A 25,201-nucleotide genomic window follows, 5' to 3' on the forward strand; every position below is an offset into this window, starting at 1 on the left:
CTGACTGAAGACATCTCTTTTCCTGGAAAATTACAAGACAAGGAGTTCTGCAGAGAATAAAGGGAGAAATGGGTGAGCCGGGTTGTGGGCATGAAGGGAGAACGGGTGAGCGGCAGAGGGAGGTTTGGCGAAGGTGGAGATGGTTTAAAGTGTTGATTACAGAGAGTAGGAAATTAATTGATCAGGGAAAGAGTAGTACTGAGACAGCAGCTGAGCTCAGTGACCATGAGTTCAGAGTAATTACTGCACTTACTAGATGTGGAAACTGGCCAGGTTACTTAAGCTCTGGCCTTAGTTTAGGGCCACTTCATTGCCTAACTCCAAGAGCCTCAGTTCAGATCATAGTCTATATGAATGGCATCCTGGAATCGCAGTACACAGTTCATAGTCCTGCCTCAGTTTTCTCATCTGTAAATTTGGATAATAATAGGTCTGTTGTAAGAATTATTTGTAAAATGCTAAAATACTGCCAGGAACAAACAAGTCCTCTGTAAACGTGATTTGTTACTAACATCCTGCCATGTCGTTGCTCAGACACATTAAGCTCCTTGTGTGAGACATCGGTCTTCATGAATGCGTAATTCTTGCTTTTAAAATTGGCATCATATTCAATGCCAGATAGAGTATTTTAGGTAAGATTATAATCTGACATAATCTTTCTTGAAAGCAAACATGAAACTAGTATCCAAAGCCTTAAAATATTAAAATACTTGATGTATTAATAGCAAATTCTATTTGTCAAAATTTAATTTAAGAAGATAACCAGACATTCAAAGATCTGTTCACAAAGATTTTTTCATCATATTTATTAATGGGAAATTAAAAAAAAAACAAAATGTCCCAATTAATTTATATATGGAATATTGTATAGCTATTAAAATTGGTGGCTAAAGAGTTTTTTTAATGCCATGGGAAATGCAAATACAATAACGTCAAGTATAAAAAGCTGACTATGAAATTTTAGTTATAGTATCTCAGTCATATAGTAAAAATTACCCATAGAAAGGAGATTAAAGGAATTGATTATGCCAAAATATTAGTAGTGGTTGCCTCTGGGTTGGGGTATAATAAGCTGGACCAGCTTCCTTGGCATGTGACCTGTGCTGTTGCACGGGCCTGTGACATAGAAGAGTCTTGGACTTAGCCTGATGCTCTACTGTTGCTGTCTTGGAATTCTTAATGATTTTTCAGCAAAGGATTCCATATTTTCATTTTCCACTGGACTCCATAAATTATGCAGTTGGTTCTGATAAGCACTTATTTTATTCTTAATACTTTTTGTGTTTGCCATTATTAAACAATGAAAGCATATACCTTATAAAATCTAAGTTATAGTCATATATCTCATAATGACATTTTGAGCAAGACTGCAGAAATGATGGTGGTTCCATAAGATTATAATGGAGCTGCCCTGTACCATCTCTTACATTTTTTGTTTTTTTTTTTGAGAAGGAGTCTTGCTCTGTTGCCCAGGCTGGAGTACAGTGGCGTGATCTCGGCTCACTACAACCTCTGCCTCCTGGGTTAAAGTGATTCTCCTGCTTAAGCCTCCTGAGTAGCTGGGATTACAGGTGTGTGTCACCATGCTGGCAAATTTTTGTATTTTTAGTAGAGATGGGGTTTCACCATGTTGGTCAGGCTGGTCTCAAACTCCTGACTTGAGATGATTCACCCGCCTTGGCCTCCCAAAGTGCTGGGATTACAGGCGTGAGCCACTGTGCCTGGCCCTCTTATCTTTTATATCAGATTTTTTCTGTACCTTTTCTATGTTTAGATACACAAATAACCATTGTGTTACAATTGCCTGCAGTATTCAGCACAGTCACATGCCTATGGGGTGGAGTAGGTTATAACATGTAGGTCTGTGCAAGTACATTCTATGATATTTTCACGACACTTGCCTAACGATGCATTTCTTAGAACATATTTCCATAGTTAAGCGATGAGTGACTGTATTATATAAAAATGTAAGGAAGCCCCCAATTAATTAGTTGATTGCTCTTTCCTTCACTCACTTGCCCTTTTGCTTTTCCTAATAGTGCTATGTCTCAATGCTCTCTGGACATACTAGAGATTATGCCATGTAATTTACAAAGAAAAGGAGTAGCAAAACTTCTTATAAAAATGGTCTACCAGTGTTTGTTCATTTTCTTTCTTCCCATTGATCGTTTAACTTCCCCTAAATTTGTTTTTACCCTATCCCCACATGAAAATCCTTCTTAAATTTTCCCTTGACTTCCATATTATTAAATCCAGTAGGCATTTTTCCTCAGTAGTCATCCTCATCAATGCTTCAGTAACATTCAGTGTTATTGAGCCCACTCAATCTGTTTTTAAAAGTGGCTTCCCCGAGTTTCAGGGCAAGCTTCTCCTGACCACATTCCAATCTCTCTGGCTTATGGTAGCAGCCACTTATACTCACATTCTTTTTGGGTGGTGAAACTGATCCACTCGGAAGCCGTACTGCCCACCTCGTTGTGTGCCACCACTCTCAGCTTGTATGTGGTGTAGGGCTGGAGACCCCCAAGGCTGGCTTTCTGCCCCAGCCCCGTGTACTTTGTTTCTATTTGGCTGGGAGTACAGGAGAGGGCTGAGTCAGGAGGGCAAACCACGTGGAGTTGGAGTTCATAGCTAAAATGAGAATGGATACGTAGAGTCAAGACGGGTAACGGAATTAGTTTAACTCTCTCTTTTAAAACCGGTTTTATTTTGTGAGGAGACATTTTGTTTTCACAGAGCTACAGGCTCTTTAAAATTTCCATTTGCAGGAAACTGCTCTCAGAAACACTTTATGTAGTGCTATTGCAAACGAGCAGCAGATGTAACCAGAGAAATGATAAGAGAAGTCACCATCTGCACACACATTGCTGTTTACTCAGCAACTAGTGATCCTTGTTGGTAGAGATAAGACATTTCCCTCTTTTAAGAGGAGAGACATAAATGGTTCTTCTCTTTTTAGAATAAAGAATTTTTTTTCTAAATGATTTTGAGTCAAGTGTCTTCTTTTTTCTTTCAAACAGTGGTTTATGACAATATTTTAAATTAGATCAGGGCAATTCTGATTTAACTGTGGAGGTGTCTTATGTTCCAGTGAAGGCTTGTAGAAGGAATGCTTCCAGATAACCATTAGGAAGAGCATATTGAATATGAACACATTGCATTGTCTTTTTAATGTAAAACTTATTTTGTTGTTCTCCTTTCTATCATTAGTTGCTTTTATGATTTAAATACATCGCAGGTAACATTTCCACTCAAATCAATTTGTTTGTCTACTTTGCTATAGATATCTGTTCAATAAGCAAGTCCTCCCTGGGGAGTGCCAGGTAGCTATACAGGTTTGTAGCCTAGGTGCAGAGTAAGCTATAACATGAGTTCATATGTCTGTACACATGCCTTGTTAGTTTCTTCATCCTTCTGCCTGACCCATTACCTGTGAATGACACCATTGGGGAACATGGGGGGACTCCACCGGAAGGAGGCCGTCCTTGAGGCCAGCGTCTCGATTTGTGGAGAGGACAGTCCTGAGGGTGGAGCAGGATGGGTTCTCAGTTCAGCTGTCGGTCCTTTGCTGCAACAGTTGAAGCAGGTGCAGGCCTCTACTCCAATAGAGTAGTTAGTGAAGGCGTGAAGGCCATGGAGAGTCTGCTGGGTGGCCATGCCTTCGGATAGCTGTGGAAGGAAGGAAGGCTAGATAAAGACAGTGTCACATTAAAGGTGTTTGATGAATGTTATCCAAGATCCCACCTCCTACAAATGGAGTACCATGCCAGGCACTCTGGGAGACACAACATGGCATTTAGCATGACATTTATCCTCAAAAAATTACCAACCCAGTTAGAGAGGTATGACAAATAGGTGAAAAATCTGATAATGTAACCGTTAAATAGACGTTTGAGGTAGCAGGATGGAAATCACAAGGCATAATATTATCGATTACCTATTACCTTAGAAAGGTATTAGAAAATGGCACGGAACACACAAAGTGTTGATCAAAGTCTATGACCCTCAGAGTGATGTCTTTTCAAAAAGCAAAATCTGCCTTCCAATTATATGTCTAGTCAGCATTCACCAAGGTCCATATTCTGCCATGGTTACTTGCATGCAATTTCTCAGTTAAAAAAATCTTTTCAGATCTACATTAAAATCAGGTATAAGTATTGGAGGGCTTGAAAGTCTATCTCTTCCTCTGAGGGTGTTGGGTTTTACAAAATATCATAGTCTTCTCTCAATCATCTTTGTAGGATTATAAAGTTTTGGTTTATTTTGAGCAAATTTTTAACCTCATTGTGGTTTTAATAAGTACTCTTTGGAACAAGAGTTCAGAAACTGAAATTAATGTTCATGTTGACATAAAGAACATATGATTAAGAAGAGCTGTTAAAAAATGCATACAATGCACTCCAAATATAAATTATTTTAGTTTATTATCATTTTATAAGCATGGGTAATCAAGGGTTGATTGTATTTACATCATCTATATTTATTGAGTACAAAGCCCTATAGAAAATATGCTAATATTCCTTTAACATTCAATCCAAGCCTCCCTGTATGTAAGTTATCTGTTGAAATTGTGTTTCAATACCTGACACTCTGGTCTCAGAGGAATTCTCCACACTTGCCCAAATTGTTCCCTAAATTGGCCTAAATAATGCATAGTGTAATACCAGGATCTGCACAAACTCTATACAATGTTTGTGTGAACAAAGTATTATAATCTCCACTTATTCATGAGAAACTTGAGAGTGACACAAGCTATACCACAGAGACAAGAGTCTTCATCCTGCTGGCTGCTGTTATCTTCATTTAAATAATGCAGGAACTGGTCTAGTTGATTCTTAGCATTGCTTCCGGGAAGTGGCTTGGCTAACGCACAATGTGAAAGATGATTTCCCTGAGCAATCTCTCCTGTCTCCCAGTGCGCCTCAAACGTGTTAACGAACAAACAGTGGAGCTAGGGCTATGCTGATGGAGCTGTTCTGCTCTCTCTTCTAAAGCGTTAGAACTTTCTTGAATTCACCAGAGGAATGAGAGTTTTCCATGTATTATTAGAGATTTGTGCATGTCAAAATAGAGATTCCAAGGATATTCTTTGCTCTATTTTGTTTTCATACTAACATTTCCACTACCAATAATTACCATTTGCCAACTTCTTACTATGTACCACCACTCTAAGTGGTTGATCTGTTTTCTGATTAAATTAAATTAAATTAGTATGATTGCCTTTAAAGTCTTAGTTTCTTACGTTTGTGGAGTCTTTAATACCACCTTTAGCATCCCTCTCCCTAAGAGTTTACATACTTTCTGTATGTTTCCTCAGGGTTCACTTTTTCTTCTCTGAGGGATATTTGTGCTACTAAGTTCACCGTAGAGCAACTGAGAACAGAAGGATAAGAAAGATGGAGGGAAAAACAAAAACATAAAAACAAAGGTTTCATAGTAATGATTTTTAAAAGTCAACCAGTCCTGGATTTTTAGCTCTGCTGCTCACCACTGTCTCAGCCCCATGGGCGCTGCTGGAGAACAGCCTGTAGAGACTGACGATCCCGTTGGGCTTCCCAGGGGCACTGATGTTGACCACTGCTTGGGTAGAAGAGATCGCATGGAACGTGGGGGCTCTGAGGCCTTCTGGTGGGGCTGGCCCGGTTCTGCACCATGTCCAGCTACTGGGGGCTTTTCCTGCAGAATTCACTGCCCAGACCTCCAAAGAGAAATCAACAAGACTGTCAAAAGCAAGATACCCTAAGGCTGGAAAAAAAAAAAAAAAAAAAAAGAAAGGAAAAAAAACGAAATTGGCAACCAAAAGCAACTAAACACAACAGGAAGAGATAAACTTTGATCTTGCAACTTTGTAATCACACAGGAGAGCAAGGAGAGCAGGCTGTTCCTTTTTTATTTTTATTTTTTGCCTTTTGCCTTTGACCATGTGAACACAAAGGGGGCCGTTTAGGATTTCAGAATGCAGCAGGTTGATTTAAGCCTAATGAAAAAACTGCTCATCTCTGTGTGGGAAGTGGAGTGATTTTGTCAGCTTCTGCAGACTGGATGGATCTGCAGACTACATAAAACTCAGCAATTCTTAAACATTGTCCCCACCAAATCTGCATGAAAATTAAATTTCCTTTCATCAAGGAGGGAATAAACATATGGAACGATGTATAATCTTATTTATCAAGAACCATTTGTATAATTAAACACGAATATCCTAAAAGGTTGCCTTAGGTCGTCATTTGCATGAGTAAGTAATTTGTAGAATGTCAGGTACAATAGACAGAGTAGATGGATGTGTGAGTGTATAGGGTTAAATTAGGCCCAATAATAGCCAACTACACAGTGATCAATCAGAATGATAGATCTAAATGGCAATACAAGAAGACTGTCTGCGTGTTTAGGAGTAGTAGTATTCCTTAGTAAGCTTTCATGTGAAAGCCTAACTTCAGGAAATTTTTTTCTCATTGTGTTTCTTCTACACTATATATTTTCTAAAAATTTGCCCCTGAGCTTTTAAAGACAAATCTGAAAAACTTGTTTGATTCTACAGTACACACGTTCCAGGCATGCAGTATTGAAAAAAAAAAAAAAAAGCATGCAGAATGTTCAAAATAGGAGATATTTGTGGGGGAAAAACAGAAAAAACCTATCAGAATATTTTGCAGTGAGAGTTTAGTTTCATTTTTGTTTACTTTGCTTTTGCATCAATAATATCTTCAAGAGAAGAAACATTAGAGAGATTTTTAGTAGTTAGGTCAACTCCTATCAGTGGTTTTCATACTTTTCTTTTTTTCCGGATTCCTTTGTGAACGTAAATTTTCTGATGTTGAATTGTTTTCAGGTTGCTGTCAAATGCAAATCTCCAGCCCCTTGCTGATAGGATTGCCAGGAGCCTCATTTTTTAAAAGAGACAACTAACCTACTTACATAGACACACCTGCTCTTTTTAGAGCTCGATACATCCTCTCGTCGTTTGCATAATAATCACTCACATTTGTATAAACTCTACATTTCACAAAGCACTTTAACTTATGTCAGCTTATTTAGTCCTTCCAATGGCAACCTTGTAAGGTGAGCCGAGAATGTATTACTAGTCCCCTTTTAGAGGTGAGGAAATTGAGCCTCAGAAAATTTCACTATCTTGTTCAAGGTGACAAAAGTTACAAGTGCTGAAACAAGAATTCTGCTCTCCAGTGCCTGTTTCAATGAGCAAGTTTTTGATTCTGTATGCCATCCATATGCATAAATAAAATACTCAGAATCATGAAAATTAAACGACTTGTCCATAGACGAATACCTGCAATTCTAGATTAGGTTAAGGTGTCTTAGCTTGCAAGGATGGATAGACATGTACAAGTTGTCTTAGGTGAGGGAGGTTTGTTTTGGTAAGCATAGGGAAGTAAGGAGCTAGCAATGGGAGAGCCAGATTTCATGGAAGTTAGAGTCCATCCATCAGAATACAACTGCAGCTGCTCTGAGTCCCCTCAGAAATAGGCGAGGTCAGACTTACACTAGGGAGGGGAGGTGGAGGTTATTCATGAAGAAGTCAGACTTCAGGGCTGATGAGGAGGGTTCCTGTCTCCTCACTCTGCCCCAGAACAACCTCTTTTACTGCAAATATCTTTCTGGGAAGTGGTGGGGGGGGACACCTATTATTACACAAAGAATGACAAGATTTAAAAAAATATTCTTGACAAAGGAATGCAAAGAAAGGTGCAAATATTGATATGACATTTTTTGCCAAGAGCAGAACTTTGGTTGGTGATTTAAGGGCAGGCAGAACTTAAATTCAGGCTACAATGGATGGGGAAGAAAATGAGGAAGAAAGTGCAACTAGGTATAATAAAAGAAAAATTCAACAACTTGCCAATTAATTACTGTGCACCAATAGGAGATGGAAGTAGTGCAGGCATAGGATGTTGAAAGAAAATGAGATGAAATAAGCATAATTCATAGCAAGTGCTCAGCACAGTTCTGGCTCTGGCTTATGAACATTAACTTTTCTTTCATTTTCAATGTAGATATAGAATCATAAATACTATTAAGGCTTTTTAATGGTAGTGTTGTAGATTGTACTAAATCTCAGCCTTCCTGTGTTACGTGAACTTCTACTAGGTGTAGTTCTAGTTCCAAAATGTGACTTAATCCCTGGATTTTAAAAACACTTGGGCCTCAGTATTATAGTGTTTTGCTATATTTCCTTGGAAATATTCTCTTTGAAAACCAGGCAATTCAAAATTCCCCATCACTAATAGGGAATGTATGTAGGCTATTTTGTCTTTGGCAGGAGTCCTTCATAATACATTACTCTTTTTCCTAGACTTTCTTTTTAGTATTCAATCAATTTGAGATCAAAATAGCATTCATATAAATCAACATGCTTATGCAAAGCAGGATCAACCTATTTACATGAGCTACTGTGAAAATGAAAACAGAATGAAGAGAAAGCTGACTGAGATAATGAAGCATTATGAATTTCACAAAACTTGTACCACGAGGCAGTGTCTCTGTTATATCAAACCACTAGGAGAAAAGGAAAAAAGAACCTGTGAATAATATTATTTTTTCTGTCTCCTTCTGTCTCTCTGTCTTTGTCTCTGTCTCTGCAGAGGTAAAAACGTTCTTTGTCTAAAATATCACTGTGGATTTTTGTCTATGCCTGGCTAAGCAAGAGATAAAAGTATTGAAGTGTAGTTCAGGGTTCAGGGTAAAAATACTAACAGGTTATGCTTATGATTCCCACTGAGAAACAATGCCCCAAGATTTGATTCTGTCTTTATAGGGTAGAGAAAGAAGCAGCAGAGATCCCACATAGAAAACTTCTTAGCAATATGTCCCGATCTTTTAGTTGCAATGAACCCATATAAAAATCAATAAATAAAATATCTTGTGAACAAACAGTTGTGTATTCTCTCTTTCTTTAGTGTGTGGGCTTCTCCTAGAAAAATGAAAGAGTTATTATTGGGGAAGAAAAGCAAGTAAGGCTTATAAATTCTATGGCCAAGAGAAAAAAAAGCCAAGATGTTCTTCATCTTTGATTTATTCAGGATAATTTTGTTCCTACAGTGTTTAGACTGAACATATATGTATTTTTTTATTATTGTACTTTAAGTTCTAGTGTACACGTGCACAACGTGCAGGTTTGTTACATAGGTATACATGTGCCATGTTGGTTTGCTGCACCCATGAACTCATCATTTACATTAGGTATGCCTCCTAATGCTATCCCTCCCCCAGCCCCCACCCTCTTATAGGCCCTGGTGTGTGATGTTCCCCTCCCTGTGTCCAATGTTCCCCTCCATGTGTCCATGTGTTCTCATAGACTGAACATATTTATTCTTTTATAATAAAAGATTAAAGGTGATTAAAGTTGCTGCTGAAATACATTATTATTTGGGTTTGGTGAACACTTTCACATGCGAATGAGTGGGTGCACACACAGTTATGATTATAGAGTCAGAAACTTCCCTAGTCGTTAATAATGAAAATTAGGACTGACTGACTTGTTGGTTTATTTCTCTAAGGTTTCTGTTGTAACCATGAAAAAAGTTACAGTGTAAAATGTCATAGAAAACATAGATTAACTACTTTTAATAAGCATAAAAACTAAAATTGTTTAGCCACAAATTCTGTAATTAACTAGCAAAATGATAGATTAATATGTCAGTTTTCAATGGAATTTATGTTTTCAATGTAATATATTTTTAAATCTAACTAGAGACTATTACCATATTTATGCTTGTTGTTCATTAAAAAAATGAAATTGTTCTTTTATTTACTCTTTCCTACCCCAAAGGACTAATTATTGTATTTTGCCTTAAAAATTTTTAATTACATGGAGTGTCAACATCTGCCACTAAGCTGCCATAATCACATTGCTGTGAAAACAATGAATTTAATCATTTGTTCTCTCTTGAAAATTGCCTCTTAGAAATCTTCTTTGAGAGAAGTCTTTGTCACAATATATTCCTTAGCCATGGTCATCAAAATGATTTTGGGTATCTGTATCAGAATTTCTGGTGAGAAGACCTTGGACTCTGCCCTTTCAACATATTTCCAAGCGCTTTTTACACCCAATATTATTTGAAAAATACAAAGGCCTATTCTTTATAGAGCCAGGTACAGAATATAGGCACTGTACATTTTCAATTTCTATTTATGTTATGTCTCTTTAGAGTTATACTTCACATTACCTTTAGTCATTCAAATAAACACAATAAATGTATCTTGGAATATGTCACAATTCAATAATCATCATAGAGTTAATTACTGTGTTTTTTCACAGTTCCAAACAGAACTAGAGTTTACTGACTTTGTAAAACCACTTCTTGCCTCCTAATTTTCACTTAAGGAGTAATTTCCTGAAACCTTGATATTTCTAGAAATTGCTGAGTCTATTTTTCTCTTAGTGCAGAGTAACATTATTCTAAATGCTCCCAATTTCTCTCAACCCAACATTTCTCCTCCTGATTTTATTCTAGGAGAAAAGCAAACATTCGTGAACAGAAGCATTGTGATAATTTTTGTGAATGGGAAAGAGAAGGGACCACCAGTCTGCAGAAGATGGGAGAAGGGGAAATGTATCAGAAATCTCCCAGAATGGTGACCCTTTGGATGCTTCTGTTACTGTGCTAGTTATTCTTTTTTTTTTTTTTTTTTTTTTTTTGAGACAGACTCTCGCTCTGTCACCAAGGATGGAATGGAGTGGCGCGATCTCGACTCACTGCGATCTCCACCTTCTGGGTTCAAGTGATTCCCCTGCCTCAGCCTCCTGAGTAGCTGGGACTACAAGTGCCTGCCACCACACCTGGCTAATTTTTTGTAGTTTAGTAGAGATGGGGTTTCACCATGTTGCCCAGGCTGGTCTCAAACTCCTGACCTAGTGATCTGCCCACCTCTGCCTCACAAAGTGCTGGGATTATAGGCGTAAGCCACCGCGCCCAGCCTGTGCTAGTTATTTTTTAGCACAATTTCCACACTTAACTTGTTAAGATTGTTATCACATTCCCATAAGGCAGACAAATAGATATTAAAAAGGTCTTTCTAATGCCTGTATTGGCTAAACAAAGTAGTTTTCACCTTAATGCTTTGCCTCGCTCAATGTCTCATATCTTTCTGAAATAACCTTCCTTAGGACTGATGTTTTCCAAGTATTGTCTTAGAGCAAAGCTAAGTTATTAATGTACATTTCAAGGGGGTTCCTGATGCATTTTTCCTTTATGGTATCATAAGAAAAACCCCTAAATTGTGAAAATATTTTATGATTTTTTTGGCCAAGGCAATGCTACAAGTCTTGTTCAAATCAAGGGAACATACTTCATAATATATGGTTTATGGATGGTTTGTATATGGGTCAGCACCAAGCTGATGTTTATTTGGTCTTACATTTGCTATTATTCTCCTCATAAAATTGTAATACAGGAGTAACCAAATTCAGCCGATTAATCTTTTACAAAAGATCTCTAATCTGTTAACTCCTAATGTAAGTGATGATGACTGTCTTTACACTTGGAGCAATTTGAGATTTTTGTTCTTTATCCAGGCTGCTTATTACAAGAGTTGTATTAGTAAAAGTGTTAACTCTCAGAGATTAAGAGAGGGAAGAATATCTGAGCTCTCTGCAACTTCTGTGAAACTCTGTAACATACTTCCTTGTGGGATAATGACAATATTTGATTAAAAAAAGCATTTCAACAACTCTGAGGACAAATTTATATCAAGAAGCTCTAAGCAGACATAATTGTTTATAAAAACTAAGGAATGTGAACATAATTTTGTAACAATTCACATCAGAAATAAACAAAAAATCTAGCATGAACAGCTATGCCAGTAATTAATAAGTAGAGTAAACAGGTTGTATGTTAACGGGCAAACAATTAAATTATTTGTTTCCTAGCGGCATGTAATGAGATTGTTATCACATTCCCATGAGGGGGACAAATAGATATTAAAAAGGTCTTTCCAATACCTGTATTGGCTAAGGCCAACAGCTAATTCAATAGATTCGATCAAAATCACTACTTCTTTCACTGCTGCTGATTTATGACTTTGGTTGTTGTTAGTCATCACTCATTGCAGTTTGCTTTCCAGTGCTCATAAATTATGCCTCATAAATAAAAAGATACAATCAAGGAAATCATATCAATTCATCTACAACCTTGGAGTACATTTTCCCATGGCACTCACGCTAATGCCTTCTTAAAGGGTAGCTTGTCATAGGTTTTGAATATGTTTGAATAGCAATATGCTGAAATCTTCTTTGCCGGAATTGCGGTTAAAGAATGTTGGCGAAAAAGACAATGCAATGAATTTGAAATTACATGATTACAAGATTGTTTTATTTCATGAGTAGCCCTGCAGGCTCCAGTTATGAAGGAATAATGTGCTGAAAAGCCCTAGGAGCTATTTATTTAACTGTCTACCTATCTGATTTTCTTTCACCATCAAATGGATGTTTTCCAGCATCTCTATCTGCATAGAACCTTGCTGGATACAATACAGTCACACTTTTACAGATATAGTCCCGTTTTCCAGGTTCCCTTCATCTAAAACTCTTTGGATTAGGCAAGATAGAACGTTATTTTAATTGAATTCTGGGACCCAGGGGAAGAGGGTACAGCAGGACATTGTCTTGCTTTCCATGAGCACTTTTGAAGTTCAGAGACGTGAAGCTACTGGAAAAATAACAACACATTTCCCATGCTAGAATTTGGTGTCTTGTCGCTACTGCTTCTCATACCGCCTTGCTCTTTGGAGCCATTTAATACTTGTGAATATGGTTCTCCTCTAATATCTGAAGAAGGAAAAACTGACCTAACACTGTGAAATACTGAAATTTGCCCTGATTTTCTTTTCTTTTTTTTTTTTTTTTTGAGACAGAGTCTCTCTCTCTGTTGCCCAGGCTGGAGTGCAGTGGCGCGATCTTGGCTCACTGCAATCTCCCAGGTTCACACTATTCTCCTGCCTCAGCTTCCCGAGTAGCTGGGACTACAGGCGCACGCCACCCCGCCCAGCTAATTTTTTTGTATTTTTAGTAGAGACGGTGTTTCACCGTCTTAGCCAGGATGGTCTCGATCTCCTGACCTCGTGATCCGCCCGCCTCGGCCTCCCAATCCTGATTCACTTTTAACAATAAAACTAAATAATCAAAGTTTGGAGTTATCACATACTTTTTTTTTTTTTTTTTTTTTTTTGCTTATATCCGCTCTCCCTAAGAGGAAGCAGGAACCCACCCCCATCCGACTCTCAGGGAGGATATGTAAAATTAGTTTTGGGGTTTATTGAGCACTTACACTTTTGTAAGTGTATTCTATGTACTAATTTTGCATTTTTCCTCTCGACAATCCTATATGATTGGTATTATTATCCCCACTTTACACATGAGAAAACTGAGGAACACAGAAATTTATGCAACTTGGTAAGTGGTAAGGCTGGCCTTCCAATACAGATATGTGACATAAAAGCCCAAACTCTTTACAGCTTCCTACATAAGGCCATTAAAAGAAGGCCTGTACACACCTTCCACATGGGTGGGTTGCTGCCCTGGGCTTTTCATAGAGCCCTGCATGGACTGGCTTTTTCTGTGGAGGGTAGCCTAAAAGTGAGACAGGGGAAACTATCACAAACAATGTGACATCCGTCTCTCGTGCCACTTATCACGCTTTCAGCAATATTGCATATTACACAGAAGCAAGTACTACTCATATATTTCATCCTGTTCAAACATGTGTAAATGCATTGAAATTCCATTATGTTCTCTGCAATAATAACTATACCCTAATGGATATAGCATTAAAATATATACTTTACCCGCAATAAGTTGCTAGAAGAAGCTAAGATCACAATCACCAATTGTGATTAACATCTCCGTGAAGGATAGTAAATTAGGTAAGACCATTTATCATCCATGAATTCAACACATATTGATTGAGCCATTTCTATATGCCAGATGCTGTTCTATGAGCTGGGGATACAACAGTGAACAAGGCTGGCATTAACATCCTGGTGAGGAGAGGCAATCAATAAAAACACAAATAAAATAAACAGGTTAGGATATTTGCTAGAAAGGAAATGATGATATTGTAGGGTGATATACATAAGGTGATAGAGCAGAAAATGGTTGGCTTATCCAGGAGGTTCTCTCAACAGATGACCATCAAGCTGGGAAACAATTGGCAGAAGGTACCAGATGAAGATCTGAGGGAAGAGCATTCCGTGGAAAAGAAAAGCATGTGCAAAGGCCTTAGGGCTAGATCCTAAAGAAGGCCAGTGTGGCTGACCTTAGTGAGTAAGGGCCAGAAAGCAATGGAATGAGGACAGAATTGGACAAAAGTGAGACCATGGAAGTCCTCATGGAACTAGAGAGGAGTTTGCATCTTATGGAATGGGGAAAGTAGGGTTTGCAGTAGGAGAGTGACTTTATTTGATTTTCATTTTACAGGAATGCTGGATACTGAACACCTTTTATGTATTTATATATTAAATATTACTGTTTTTTGTAAGTGACAATACCCTAGCCTTAAAGTCAACTTATTTAAAGTTCACAGCAACTTTCCTGGGGTAAGTTTTTGTTGTTGTTGTTTGTTTTTTTTAATCTCAATTTTACAGATAAGAAAACTGAGGTTTAGTGAGTTTAAATTAATAGCTGAGGATCCAGAATTGGTAATTCATGTAGCCCAGACTGCAACCCTAATCAGTCTGTCTTCACAGGGTCAGGAATTTGTGCTCCTGATGGAGGTGACTTGAAGAAGCTGCAGTTCAGCAGAGCCACCTTGAACTTGGGGTCAGAAAGTCAGGACTTGAGTTCTGACTCTGTTGCTTTTTGACTAGGTAACTTGCTAAATCATTCAGGTTCTTGACTATGCTAAGAAATAACAACACCTATCCCACAGGACTATTTTAAGATTTACATGCAATATTGTTTCTAGAAATTTCTGAGGAATGGGGTAGGGGATGAATACATTCATAAATATTTCATTGATTTTTGAAAGTCCCAAAGCTGCATACAAATGCAATTTGGAGGTAACTGTTGGGGTAGAATTTAAGAAACCAGTCTTTGAAACTGAATCTTAAGGTTCGAATTTGAGTCCTTCAACTTATCAACTCTATATCCTTGGGCATGGTATCTAATTTTTCAATGCCTCATGTTTCTCACCTGTAAAATAGTGTCAGTAATAACACCTATTTCAAATGGTTATTTGAGATTAAATTAGTTAATATACATGCAGTTCTTAACACAGCCCTTAGCACACAGCAAACCCTAAATAAATAATAGTGATTACTATCACATTATTTGTGTGAAAAGACAGGAGAGAGTGACTTAACAGTTTGGGGGATCTAGTGGGGCTAGACAGCAATTCTGCAACTCACTCCTGCATTCTAGTTAGTTGTTACACATTAATAAGATTGGAAAACTCCCCACAGCATTTGGAATTTAGCCCACACCTCCCTCTGTATCTTTCTTCCAGGTACTTCTGTACTCTAGAACTTTGAGGGTTAGAGTAAATAAAAGCCTGGCTTTTCAAAAATATTGCTCTACAATGAAATTTGTTAATTGGATGGCTTCTCTACTTTGTTTTATAATTAGTTAAAATTTCTCAAAAAGTCCTCAAACAGGAACAAAAGAAAAAATTAGAGCAATTCAATGGATTCTTTACAAAAAAGAATTTTATTACTGGTTTCCATTAGAAATATGCCTATAGGAATCAAAGAGAGAACCGTACAGTTTTCTAGATGCTTATAGGCATATTAGTAATGATCAGATCCATCAACAGATAGATAAATCAATTAACAAGAAGAAGTCTCAACTATGTTCTTACAAATTACCATTTAAGGCATCTGACTTATTTGAATGTGTTAACATTTTTGTTTCCACCTGAAGATTAGATTGCTTCATATATCCTGAGATGTTTATTTACAATTTAAAGGAATAAGCTGTTGGTTCAAGTACTTAAGTACAATCCTCCTTAAGTCTTCAGATTTACTTAGTGGTTTATCAATAATCATAGATTGACAAGCCAAAGCTGGCCAGGTGATCCTCTAGCCCAGAAAGGATTCTACTGTTGAAGGCATTATTATATACTGGCTGAGAAGCAGCATCAATCTGAGTGTGGGGGATGAGCTGGTTTTTCCCCAGATCCATCCTCTGCCCTTCTCTGGCTTGCTCTGTACCCTGGAATGCTGACTTCATCAGACTGCCTCACCTGGAATCTTTTCTCCTCTGCCTCCTTTCCATTAGGGTTTGATCAAAGGGAAGAGAGAGTTCAGGTTCTTTGTTTCTCCTGCTCCTCTCTTTGGCACGGCATGTTGACAAGGCTGAATTTCCTCTCAATGACCCACTTTCTTCCATTGTCCCTGCAGGCCTAGAAGGTAACAGCTTCTGGCTCTTCCTACTCCCTGGGTACTTCAACATCCCTTATTGATTCTCTTAATTCTACCCACATCTCCACAAATAGCCTCTTCATTAAATTTTCTTCAAATACCCTTTGAATGTGCCACATGTTTCCTGCTGAGATCCCGACTGATACGGTGGAGAATATTTTGAACCATTACATGGGTACCAATAACAGTAGGTGGGCTAAGAGAGGCTTCTAAACATAAGGATGGAGATTTAGAAAGGGATTTCTTTTTGTAAGACTGAAGGAACAGAGAAATGGTGCCTCTTCATGTCTCTGTGGAATGATTTTAGTCAAGTACCTCTTTAATATCGAGGTGCCACCTGTCCTGCACAAAACCATCTGGCCAGAGAGTAGAATAAAAGTGGCCTTTAGAGTTTGGTGTGGAAATCGTGCTGTCCCTGAAGATAAAGAAGCTGCTTCTTCCTCCCTGGGTCTGTTTTGCCATCGCTCAGATCCTGCAAACATCAACGTTCCTAGCCATATTTTTACGGATACATTATTCATGGGCATCTTTATTTGACTTATCAACTATACTTTAAGTCCCTGAAGGGGAGAGTGCATGGATTTTAGCCTCCTGCCTCAATCCTAGTAACTAGGTATACACTTTGAACATTGTAGGTGCTTAATAAGGACAGTTTATTAAATACTCAATTTACAGGATAAAGGAAAATAAATAAAACACATCTTATCCTTTCCTAGATGTTTTTACAGGACCTAAGTTTCAGGTGACTTTGGGAGCCTTTGTTTTCATGGCCATCTGAAGAGCCATGAGGGCAGGCTGGAATTACATATTATCTACATTCAGTTGAAGAGCATTCTGTTGTGTTTAACATTTTATTTCCAGCAAACAAGCTTCCAACACAGAGACAGGAAGATCAATATCACCTTAAGTGAAATATAAATCTGAGTTGCATCTGCAAGAGGGTGAGAACCAACCCATCTTCACATGGATAACTTGTCCTAAAGGCGCCATAAAGATTGCCAACAATAGAAGCTTCAGAATAAAGTCCTAAGGGTTGCCATGAGAGATGGAACAAGAACAAAAAGAATTAGAGCATGCTCCTGAATGTGCTCACACTGACAGGTAGAAATGATCTCCCGTGGGAACAAAAGGCTTGATGCGAAAAATGATCAGGCCCTGGGCCTAGTGGTGGACTTTAGTTTTCTATACATGGAAATGTCCCAATGGCCTTCAGTCTAAACTGTACACTCAGGCCCTAAAATTTTAGAATAAATACACTGCCTGAGTCAGACAATATCAATAACTCATTTAAAACCTTGAGCTGTGGGAGTTGGGGTGGGTGTGGGGAGCTTAGTTCTTGTGGGAGAAATTAACCAGACAAAAACCTCCATGCTGGTCGGAAATACGTTAATGAGATTAATACCTAATTAAATGCAAGTCCAAAACTAAACAGAAAACGTGTTCAATATGTTTTCTCTAAACGTGATATAGAAAAGGGATGGGGTAAGGGTGATAGCAATAGAAAACAGGCAATACAAAGCAAGTAGCTAATTGCATAAAAAAGTAGAGTCAGACTATCAGAGTTTGGAATTTTAGTCATGGGTATGTGGGTAAATTACTCTTTTTCTGAGAAGAGAAATGGCAAGGACGAGGAGGGTTGAACTTCCTAGCGGAAGGAGTATCACACCTTTAGAGGCAACTGTACTCCTGATTGAGATTTTTACACTCTAACATTTTATTAATGACTTGTTGATATAGACAAAAGAAATGTCTTAACCTGGCTTTTTTACAGTCTTGAATGAAAGTTTCTCCTTCTTTTAACTAGTGAGATCCTGGGGGGATCGGATGGGGGCATGGACCTACTAAGTAGCAGGCATCCTACTAGACACACAGATTTCTTAGTTCTCATAACACACCCATTTTTTTAAATGAGAAAAGTGAAGTTATCAGAAATTAAGTATCTTTCTTGCACAAGCTATGTGATCTTAACTCAGCTTCTTCATTTGGAAAACAGGAAGGGTGTGAGCATCCAATGTGAAAGAGCGCAAGGATTGTCAATATCTCACAGGTGTGGAGTACTTGTTCCCGTGGTTGGTGTGTGTAGTGTGCTAGGGAAGTTCTTGCTTCTGGCTGGAAGCATTTCCCACATACCTCATGCAGCCCTGCCTGTAGAAGGTGGGCCGTGCGACCACACCTGCTCAATCATAGTCCTCTGTTCTCTTGGTTCACAGAAAGGCAGGTAGTGCAAAAGGATCAGTCAGAGTCCTGCACTTGGTTGACTTATAGTCCTCTTTCCACTCTAAGGTGGATGGGTAATAATAATAATCATTATTGTTATATCAGTGAAGTGGTTTCTATGTATGAGGTGCTGTTCCAAGCACATTCACATATTAACTCATTTAACCTCAGAGCAAGCCTATGAGTCCAATGCTATATCTATTCACATTTTAAAGACAAGAAAACTGATGCACAGAAAGGGCTTGAATCTGGGAGTTAGTGGTGATTTCCTCAGATGCCTGGTGAAAGTGTGCAGAATGAAGCCAAACAGAGACAAGCTGAGATGAGGCAAGGAGGGACAGAATGAATGAATCCTACATCATCCGAGTCCTGCATCCCAGGTTTCCAGGGCCTGGTGTTCATATCTTTTCTTTGGTTTCAAGGGATTCCTTCAATGCCCTTCCCAGATGCGAGAGCAGAAACAATTCCCTTCTGTTTAACTTAGTTTACATTGGCTTTCTGTTACTTGTAGTGAAATAGTCATGACAACTTTTTAATAGTGTGGGTTTTCTCAGGAACATAAATGAGACTCATTTGTAGCTAACTAAATAAGTTTATTATTTATTTACATTCATATGTTATAATATAGCTATACTTTTAAAAATATATTAGTGAATAAATATGTTAGGTTTCAATGAGAGACACAGCTAATTATATTTCCATGTGTCCATCTTGGTGATGAATAACCATAAATCCATTTATTATCTGAAGCTGATTTCATACATTCATTTGCATCAACACAACTTAAAGCTAAATACCATTAGAAAATTCTATTGCTTTGGGTGAGAATTTATTTTGTAGGGTTTTACAAACTGTAGATTACAAAAACCAATCAAGAGAAGATAAAGTTTGATTAGAATTTCTAAAAATTATATGCCTGTAGCTTACCACTACTCTGCCCATAGAATACAGAGCTGGAGGGTGCTTTCTTTTATAGATGAGTGCTATGAACTGACTGTTTTCGTCCCCTTCAAATACATATGTTGAAGGCTAATCTTGAATATGATGGTATGGAGGCCTTTGGGAGGTTATTAGGTTGCATAGGGAGGAGCCCTCATGAATGGGACTAGTGTTCTTCTACCTGGTATATGTGGATATAAGGAGAAGACCATTATCTGTAAGCCAGAAGGTGGCCCTCACCAGACACCGAATCTGCAGGTGCCTCGACCTTGTACTTCCCCGCCTCTAGAATTGTGGGAAATAAATATTTGTTATTTAAAGCCACCCAGTCTATGATATTCCATCATAGCACGCCTAATTTATATTATGAGGAAAGGCCCAAAGAGGTTAATGTGCTCAAATATCCAGAAGTAGTGAGAGAAGGAGTAGAAGATGTTGGCCTTTCTCCCTCCCACTTCTAACTCATCGCCAACCATTTGGTAGCCTATGGTGGGGGCTGGTGCAGGGAAGGCCTCCACAGTACCTCCGGCAGTCTTCAGGCAGCTGCCACTGGCAGCAACAGTGAGGATCCCCTTCTGTGTCTCCTCCACAGCCCTTCTTTCCAACCTCTTGTTTGGGGGCAGTGTTGGTCTGTTAGAAAGCAGCAGACTGCCATTCTGCATGGGCTCCTGCAGCACTAGCCCTAAGTTCGGACCCCATGCCATGAGTCACAGAGTTTCCTCTAAGGCTGACCTACTGCTTCTCAGTCACCCAGTCATGAGGCACCAGAAGGCTTCAGAGACCCTGAGTGTGCGTGGGCGCTTACCGCAAAAATCTGTCAAAGTGAGATAGTTTCAGGAAAACTAATTAAGTCACTGACAGCATGATTCAGTGAAAGGCGGGGTGGTGGCGGGCCCTATCAAATCCGTGGTGAGTCATTGCCTTAAGCAAGAGTATGAATATGAATGCACAATTACTGAGAGCTATTCATTAGCCTTGGCTCACTCCCCAAAGGTAAAAACCAAAATGTCTTAACAGAGTAGACTCACACCCAGGTCCCTCTCAAAGCCTGTGGGAAAAATATTGTCTTAATTTGCTGCTAAACAGTTAAGAACTGCTCCACATAGAATTTGGAGGTTCACACTGCATGTATTAGAATAGCCCAATTTTGAAAGGGTTGAAGATAGAAATGATTATTGTCTTTAAAAAATCTTCTTGGATTTGTAAATATTCTGTAGCACAAGCAAGACTGTGATCTCTGTTTAAGGAAGAGGTCTGTGCAATGGAAGAATTTTATTTAGTACAGATGCATCGCATTTATGCATGGAACATACATTCACAGGGTTGTTTGAGAGTTAGATTTTGGTAAACTAAGTTGCATTCGAAATTCACAGAGAATGTTTGCTTTCTAATGGGACCCTGCAGTGCACTCTGCAAAGCCACCAACCCATTCTTGTGGAAAACAAGAAAAAGTAATATTCCTAATTTTTTGATTCATATTTTAGATCTCACTGGCTTTATTAAAGCTAATCCTCCAGAGTGTTATCCTTCAGAATCCCAGAATTCTGGAAGCTATGCTGAAATGACTCAAACTAGAAACATCCCCTGTTTTAAATGATGGTGAACTTTACTCTTACCACCAAAGACCGGACCTCCCAAGTAAGAAACAAAAGAAAATAAAACAACAATAACAAAATCCAAATAAAATCCATGAGGAAGATTAAAATATATTATATGAGTAGCTGAGACATGGACTTTGTAGATAATATATTCTGTTCTCCTTTCTAGTTTCATATCAAAACAATAGGACCCTTCTTTAGGAAAGCCAGGATAGACCAACGTCAATAGGCTATTATCAATGATCATCATGTAAATTAGGCATTTGTGGGGAGCTGGCTTCACTTATTTGGGCTGTTTATGACAGTTTAGGCTAGTGATTCTCAACCCTGGCTGCACATGAGAATCACCTGGAAACCTTTTGAATCGCAGGGATTCCGGAACCCATCCCAGAATCAGAACTACAGGGGAATGGGGACTGGGTATCAGCACCCAGAATGTTGTGAAATTTCCCCAGGTGATTCTAATGCACAAAGCTGAGAACCACTGATTCAGAAAATCACCGCTTGAAAATAAGGCTTAAGTAGCATAGCAGCAATGTCTCACCCTCTGAGGCAGTATTTCCAAAAAAAAGTGGGTTGTGGACTATCCAGGCTGCTTGTTAAAAGTACAGGTTGCTAGGCCGGGCGTGGTGGCTCACACCCGTAATCCCAGCACTTTGGGAGGCTGAGGCGGGTGGATCATGAGGTCAGGAGATTGAGACCATCCTGGCCAACATGGTGAAACCCCATCTCTACTAAAAATACAAAAAACTAGCTGGGCGTGGTGGTGTGTGCCTGTAATCCCAGCTACTTGGGAGGGTGACGCAGGAGAATTGACTGAACCGGGGAGTCGGAGGTTGCAGTGAGCCGAGATTGCGCCATTGCACTCCAGCATGGCCACAGAGTGACATGCCATCTCAAAAAAAGAAAAAAAATACTGGTTGCTGGGGTCCCTTCCCATTCCACCCAGGAGTCTGCCCTTTGAACAAGCTCTTAGGTCCTCCACTTGTACTGTAAACAGTGGGGATGCTACCTTTAGGGCATTCCATATTGAAGCATTAGTGAACACTTAGAAGGTGCTTGTGGTATCACATGGATTTTGCTCACCTTCAAAGGAGCTAGTTATCAAGCTGGTTATATGAATTGTGGTGAGGTGAGTGACATTTGCTGCTCATTTAATTTCCCTCTTTGGTTTTCTGCAGTGAGTAGCTCTTCCCTCTCTATAAGTATCCATTTCTCCAGATATTTCCTGACCCTCCTGCCCATTAGAACTCATCCATCACTTTAGGAGGCCAAGGTGGGTTGATCACGAAGTTAGGAGTTCAAGACTAGCCTGGCCAAGATGATGAAACCCCGTCTCTACTAAAAATACAAAAAAAATTCGCCATGCATGGTGGCGGGCGCCTGTAATCCCAGCTACCAGGAGGCTGAGGCAGAGAATTGCTTAAACCCGGGAGGCGGAGGTTACAGTGAGCCAAGATCGTGGCATTGCACTCCAGCCTGGGTGACAGAGCGAGACTGTGTCTCAGAAAAAGAAGAAGAAGGAAAAAAAAAAAGAAGAAGGAAAAACAAAAGAACTTATCCATGCGATACCCTCTTCTATCACTGGCCAACTGATGGAATGAGTTGATTTAGACTAGTGAAAACTATCTTGATCTTTTCACATAACTAAATTTTAACAACTGCCTTCAATGATTTAACTCAAAACCAGAAATGAGTACAATGATGTAATGTAGTGTAGGAAGGTGGTGGGGAGCCCCAGCTGACACTTGCAAGGCACACCATGTGGGTGGCAACCTCCCCAACTATACATCCTCACGATCTTCTGATTAATCCTTCCCCACTGCTAGGAAGTTTCTCAGGTCTTTGTTTTTATTCCCTACAATCTACAATTACCTCAAAAACACACTCCTCTGCAGAAGGGTGAAATCACTGTCAGTTGTTGGGTGAGCAGATTTATATAGGACAATGAAGGTGTTTTCAAAGCAACTTGCAGATGAAGTAACCCTCAAGTGGTTTTGAGAGCAATGCAAATTCATCACAAATACAAAAATGCTCTTTTGCTAAAGAAAAATAAATTGTTTTAGTATATAACTTCCTAAATGACTTCTGTAGGATTACTCAGGGTCCACATAGACTCAATATTTACACAGGCTAAATGAAACTAATATTTTCTGATCATTTATTTCAGCATTTAATCTATGCTTTTCAAAATATTATTTTCCATAAGAACTGGGCCTTTGGGCTAAGCTAGATTTTGATTTTCTTCGTTTTCTATCCTTATGTTGTAACTACATGGGATTAGCTAATAAATAAAAATTGGAGATCAAAAACCAAATTAAATACTTTCATTTGAGTGAGATGAGTATGGAGGAGGAGTGTAACACAGAGCCGATAGTAACAGTTACAAAAGAAACCACACAGCCTAAGGTTCTTAACTTGCCTCTCCTCTGAAATGTGGGTCCCTTTGTTCTTAGTCATCCTTAGTGCCTGATGAAAAATCTGACTACAGACAAGACACATGCTTGGAGCTTTCCATTCCATAGAAAACTGGGATGGGGCCTGGCACGGTGGCTCATGCCTGTAATCCCAGCATTTTGGGAGGTCAAGGCAGGCTGATCACTTGAGGTCAGGGGTTCAACATCAGCCTGGCCAATATGGCAAAACCCCGTCTCTACTAAAAATACAAAAAAACATTAGCCTGGTGTGGTGGTGCACGCCTGTAATCTCAGCCACACTGGAGGCTAAGGCAGGAGAATCGTTTGAACCTGGCAGACAGAGGTTGCAGTGAGTTGAGATCTCGAGATCTCACCACTGCACTCCAGCCTGGGTGACAGAGCGAGACTCTGTCTCGAACAAACAAACAAACAAACAAACAAAAACTGGAATGAGACTTCCACAGATCATGTGACCAGAATTTAACCCAATGACACAACACAATACCAGAGAAAGTTTGTGTTTCTTATATATGGGTCATTAAGTTGCATTTAATTAGCGGCTGAAGATTTTATGCTGATTTCATCCAGCTCTCTCACGAAGGTACCATTTTTATTTGTAAGGGAGACTAGACAACTGACAGCTTTGATAAGGTGACACTTCTCAATAAAGGTAATGAGAAAAGAACAAAAGGGCAGGCACGTAGGTTCTGGCTGTTTCTAACAGTGTTACGTTTCCGATGGTGGCATCGGTAAGTATTTTGTTCCTTTATGACATAAACCACAATTCTTATCCTAAACCCTTGGGGGCCTGATGTGTTTTAAAATAATTTTGTTTTTAGATTTTGAAATAGGATAAAATGTATATACTGTATATTTCGTAATATCCATACCATGATCTGATTAGCCATCTTATAATAAAGCAATATTTTTGTAGCAAAACATATAAATATTCATATTAAATGGGATAAATAAATACTGTAAATAGTCTTAAGTCTGTTTAGATTGGGTTTTGTTGCCAAATGACTTGTGGCAAAGCAAGAAAATACTTTTAAGAGATTTTTAGACTTGGAATTGCAAACAAGGGATTATGGATTTATATCTGTGTATTTTTCCAAACCATTCAAGAATTTATTTATATTTTTAAATCTTATTAATTCGGTAATTTGTCCCATACATTATTGTCCTAAAATATTCTTTTCATGCTTAAAATGTTCCCTGTATTCACTGTACTCATTGATTTGGTCACTATCTTTTTGGTGACTTATTATTTTTAGTATTTCATGTTATAATAAGCTTTTTAAGGCTCAGTTTCCTCTTTTAGAAAATTTCTGTTGGCATTGTTCCTGGCACTTAAGTGCTTACATCAGTCAGTAAGCTTTCTTTGACTGCAAGCAAGAGGCACTGATTCTGACTTAAGCAAATGAGAATTTACTGTGAGTTTATGGAATTAAAAGAACGGTTGAAGAACCATGCTTGGAAATAGCAGGGAAAAGAAAAACTTTTAGATTGAGGTTAGGGATATCTTATCACGACTTCTCACCTCCACCTTTTAAAATTCTGAGTCACTCTGCTGAAGGTCAAGCCCCAGGCAAATCTGAGGGGCTGAGCGGCTCATGTGCCCACCACTTGGCTAGGAGACAGCCTGACACATTGATTGACACT

General features: G+C 38.8%; 1 protein-coding gene across 1 annotated transcript in view; it reads right to left on the reverse strand.

Moving 5' to 3' along the window:
* Positions 1–25,201, reverse strand: part of USH2A (usherin) — an 843,890-nt gene that overhangs the window by 23,552 nt on the left and 795,137 nt on the right. The window contains exons 66-68 of the mRNA XM_031015607.3: positions 5,489–5,698; positions 3,431–3,669; positions 2,423–2,631 (exon numbers count right to left, since the gene is read on the reverse strand). Coding sequence (XP_030871467.3) covers positions 2,423–2,631; positions 3,431–3,669; positions 5,489–5,698 — 658 coding nt within the window. The remainder of the gene's footprint in view (positions 1–2,422; positions 2,632–3,430; positions 3,670–5,488; positions 5,699–25,201) is intronic.

The sequence above is a fragment of the Gorilla gorilla genome, chromosome 1, assembly GCF_029281585.2.
Source record: "Gorilla gorilla gorilla isolate KB3781 chromosome 1, NHGRI_mGorGor1-v2.1_pri, whole genome shotgun sequence".
NCBI classification, from domain to species: Eukaryota; Metazoa; Chordata; class Mammalia; order Primates; family Hominidae; genus Gorilla; species Gorilla gorilla.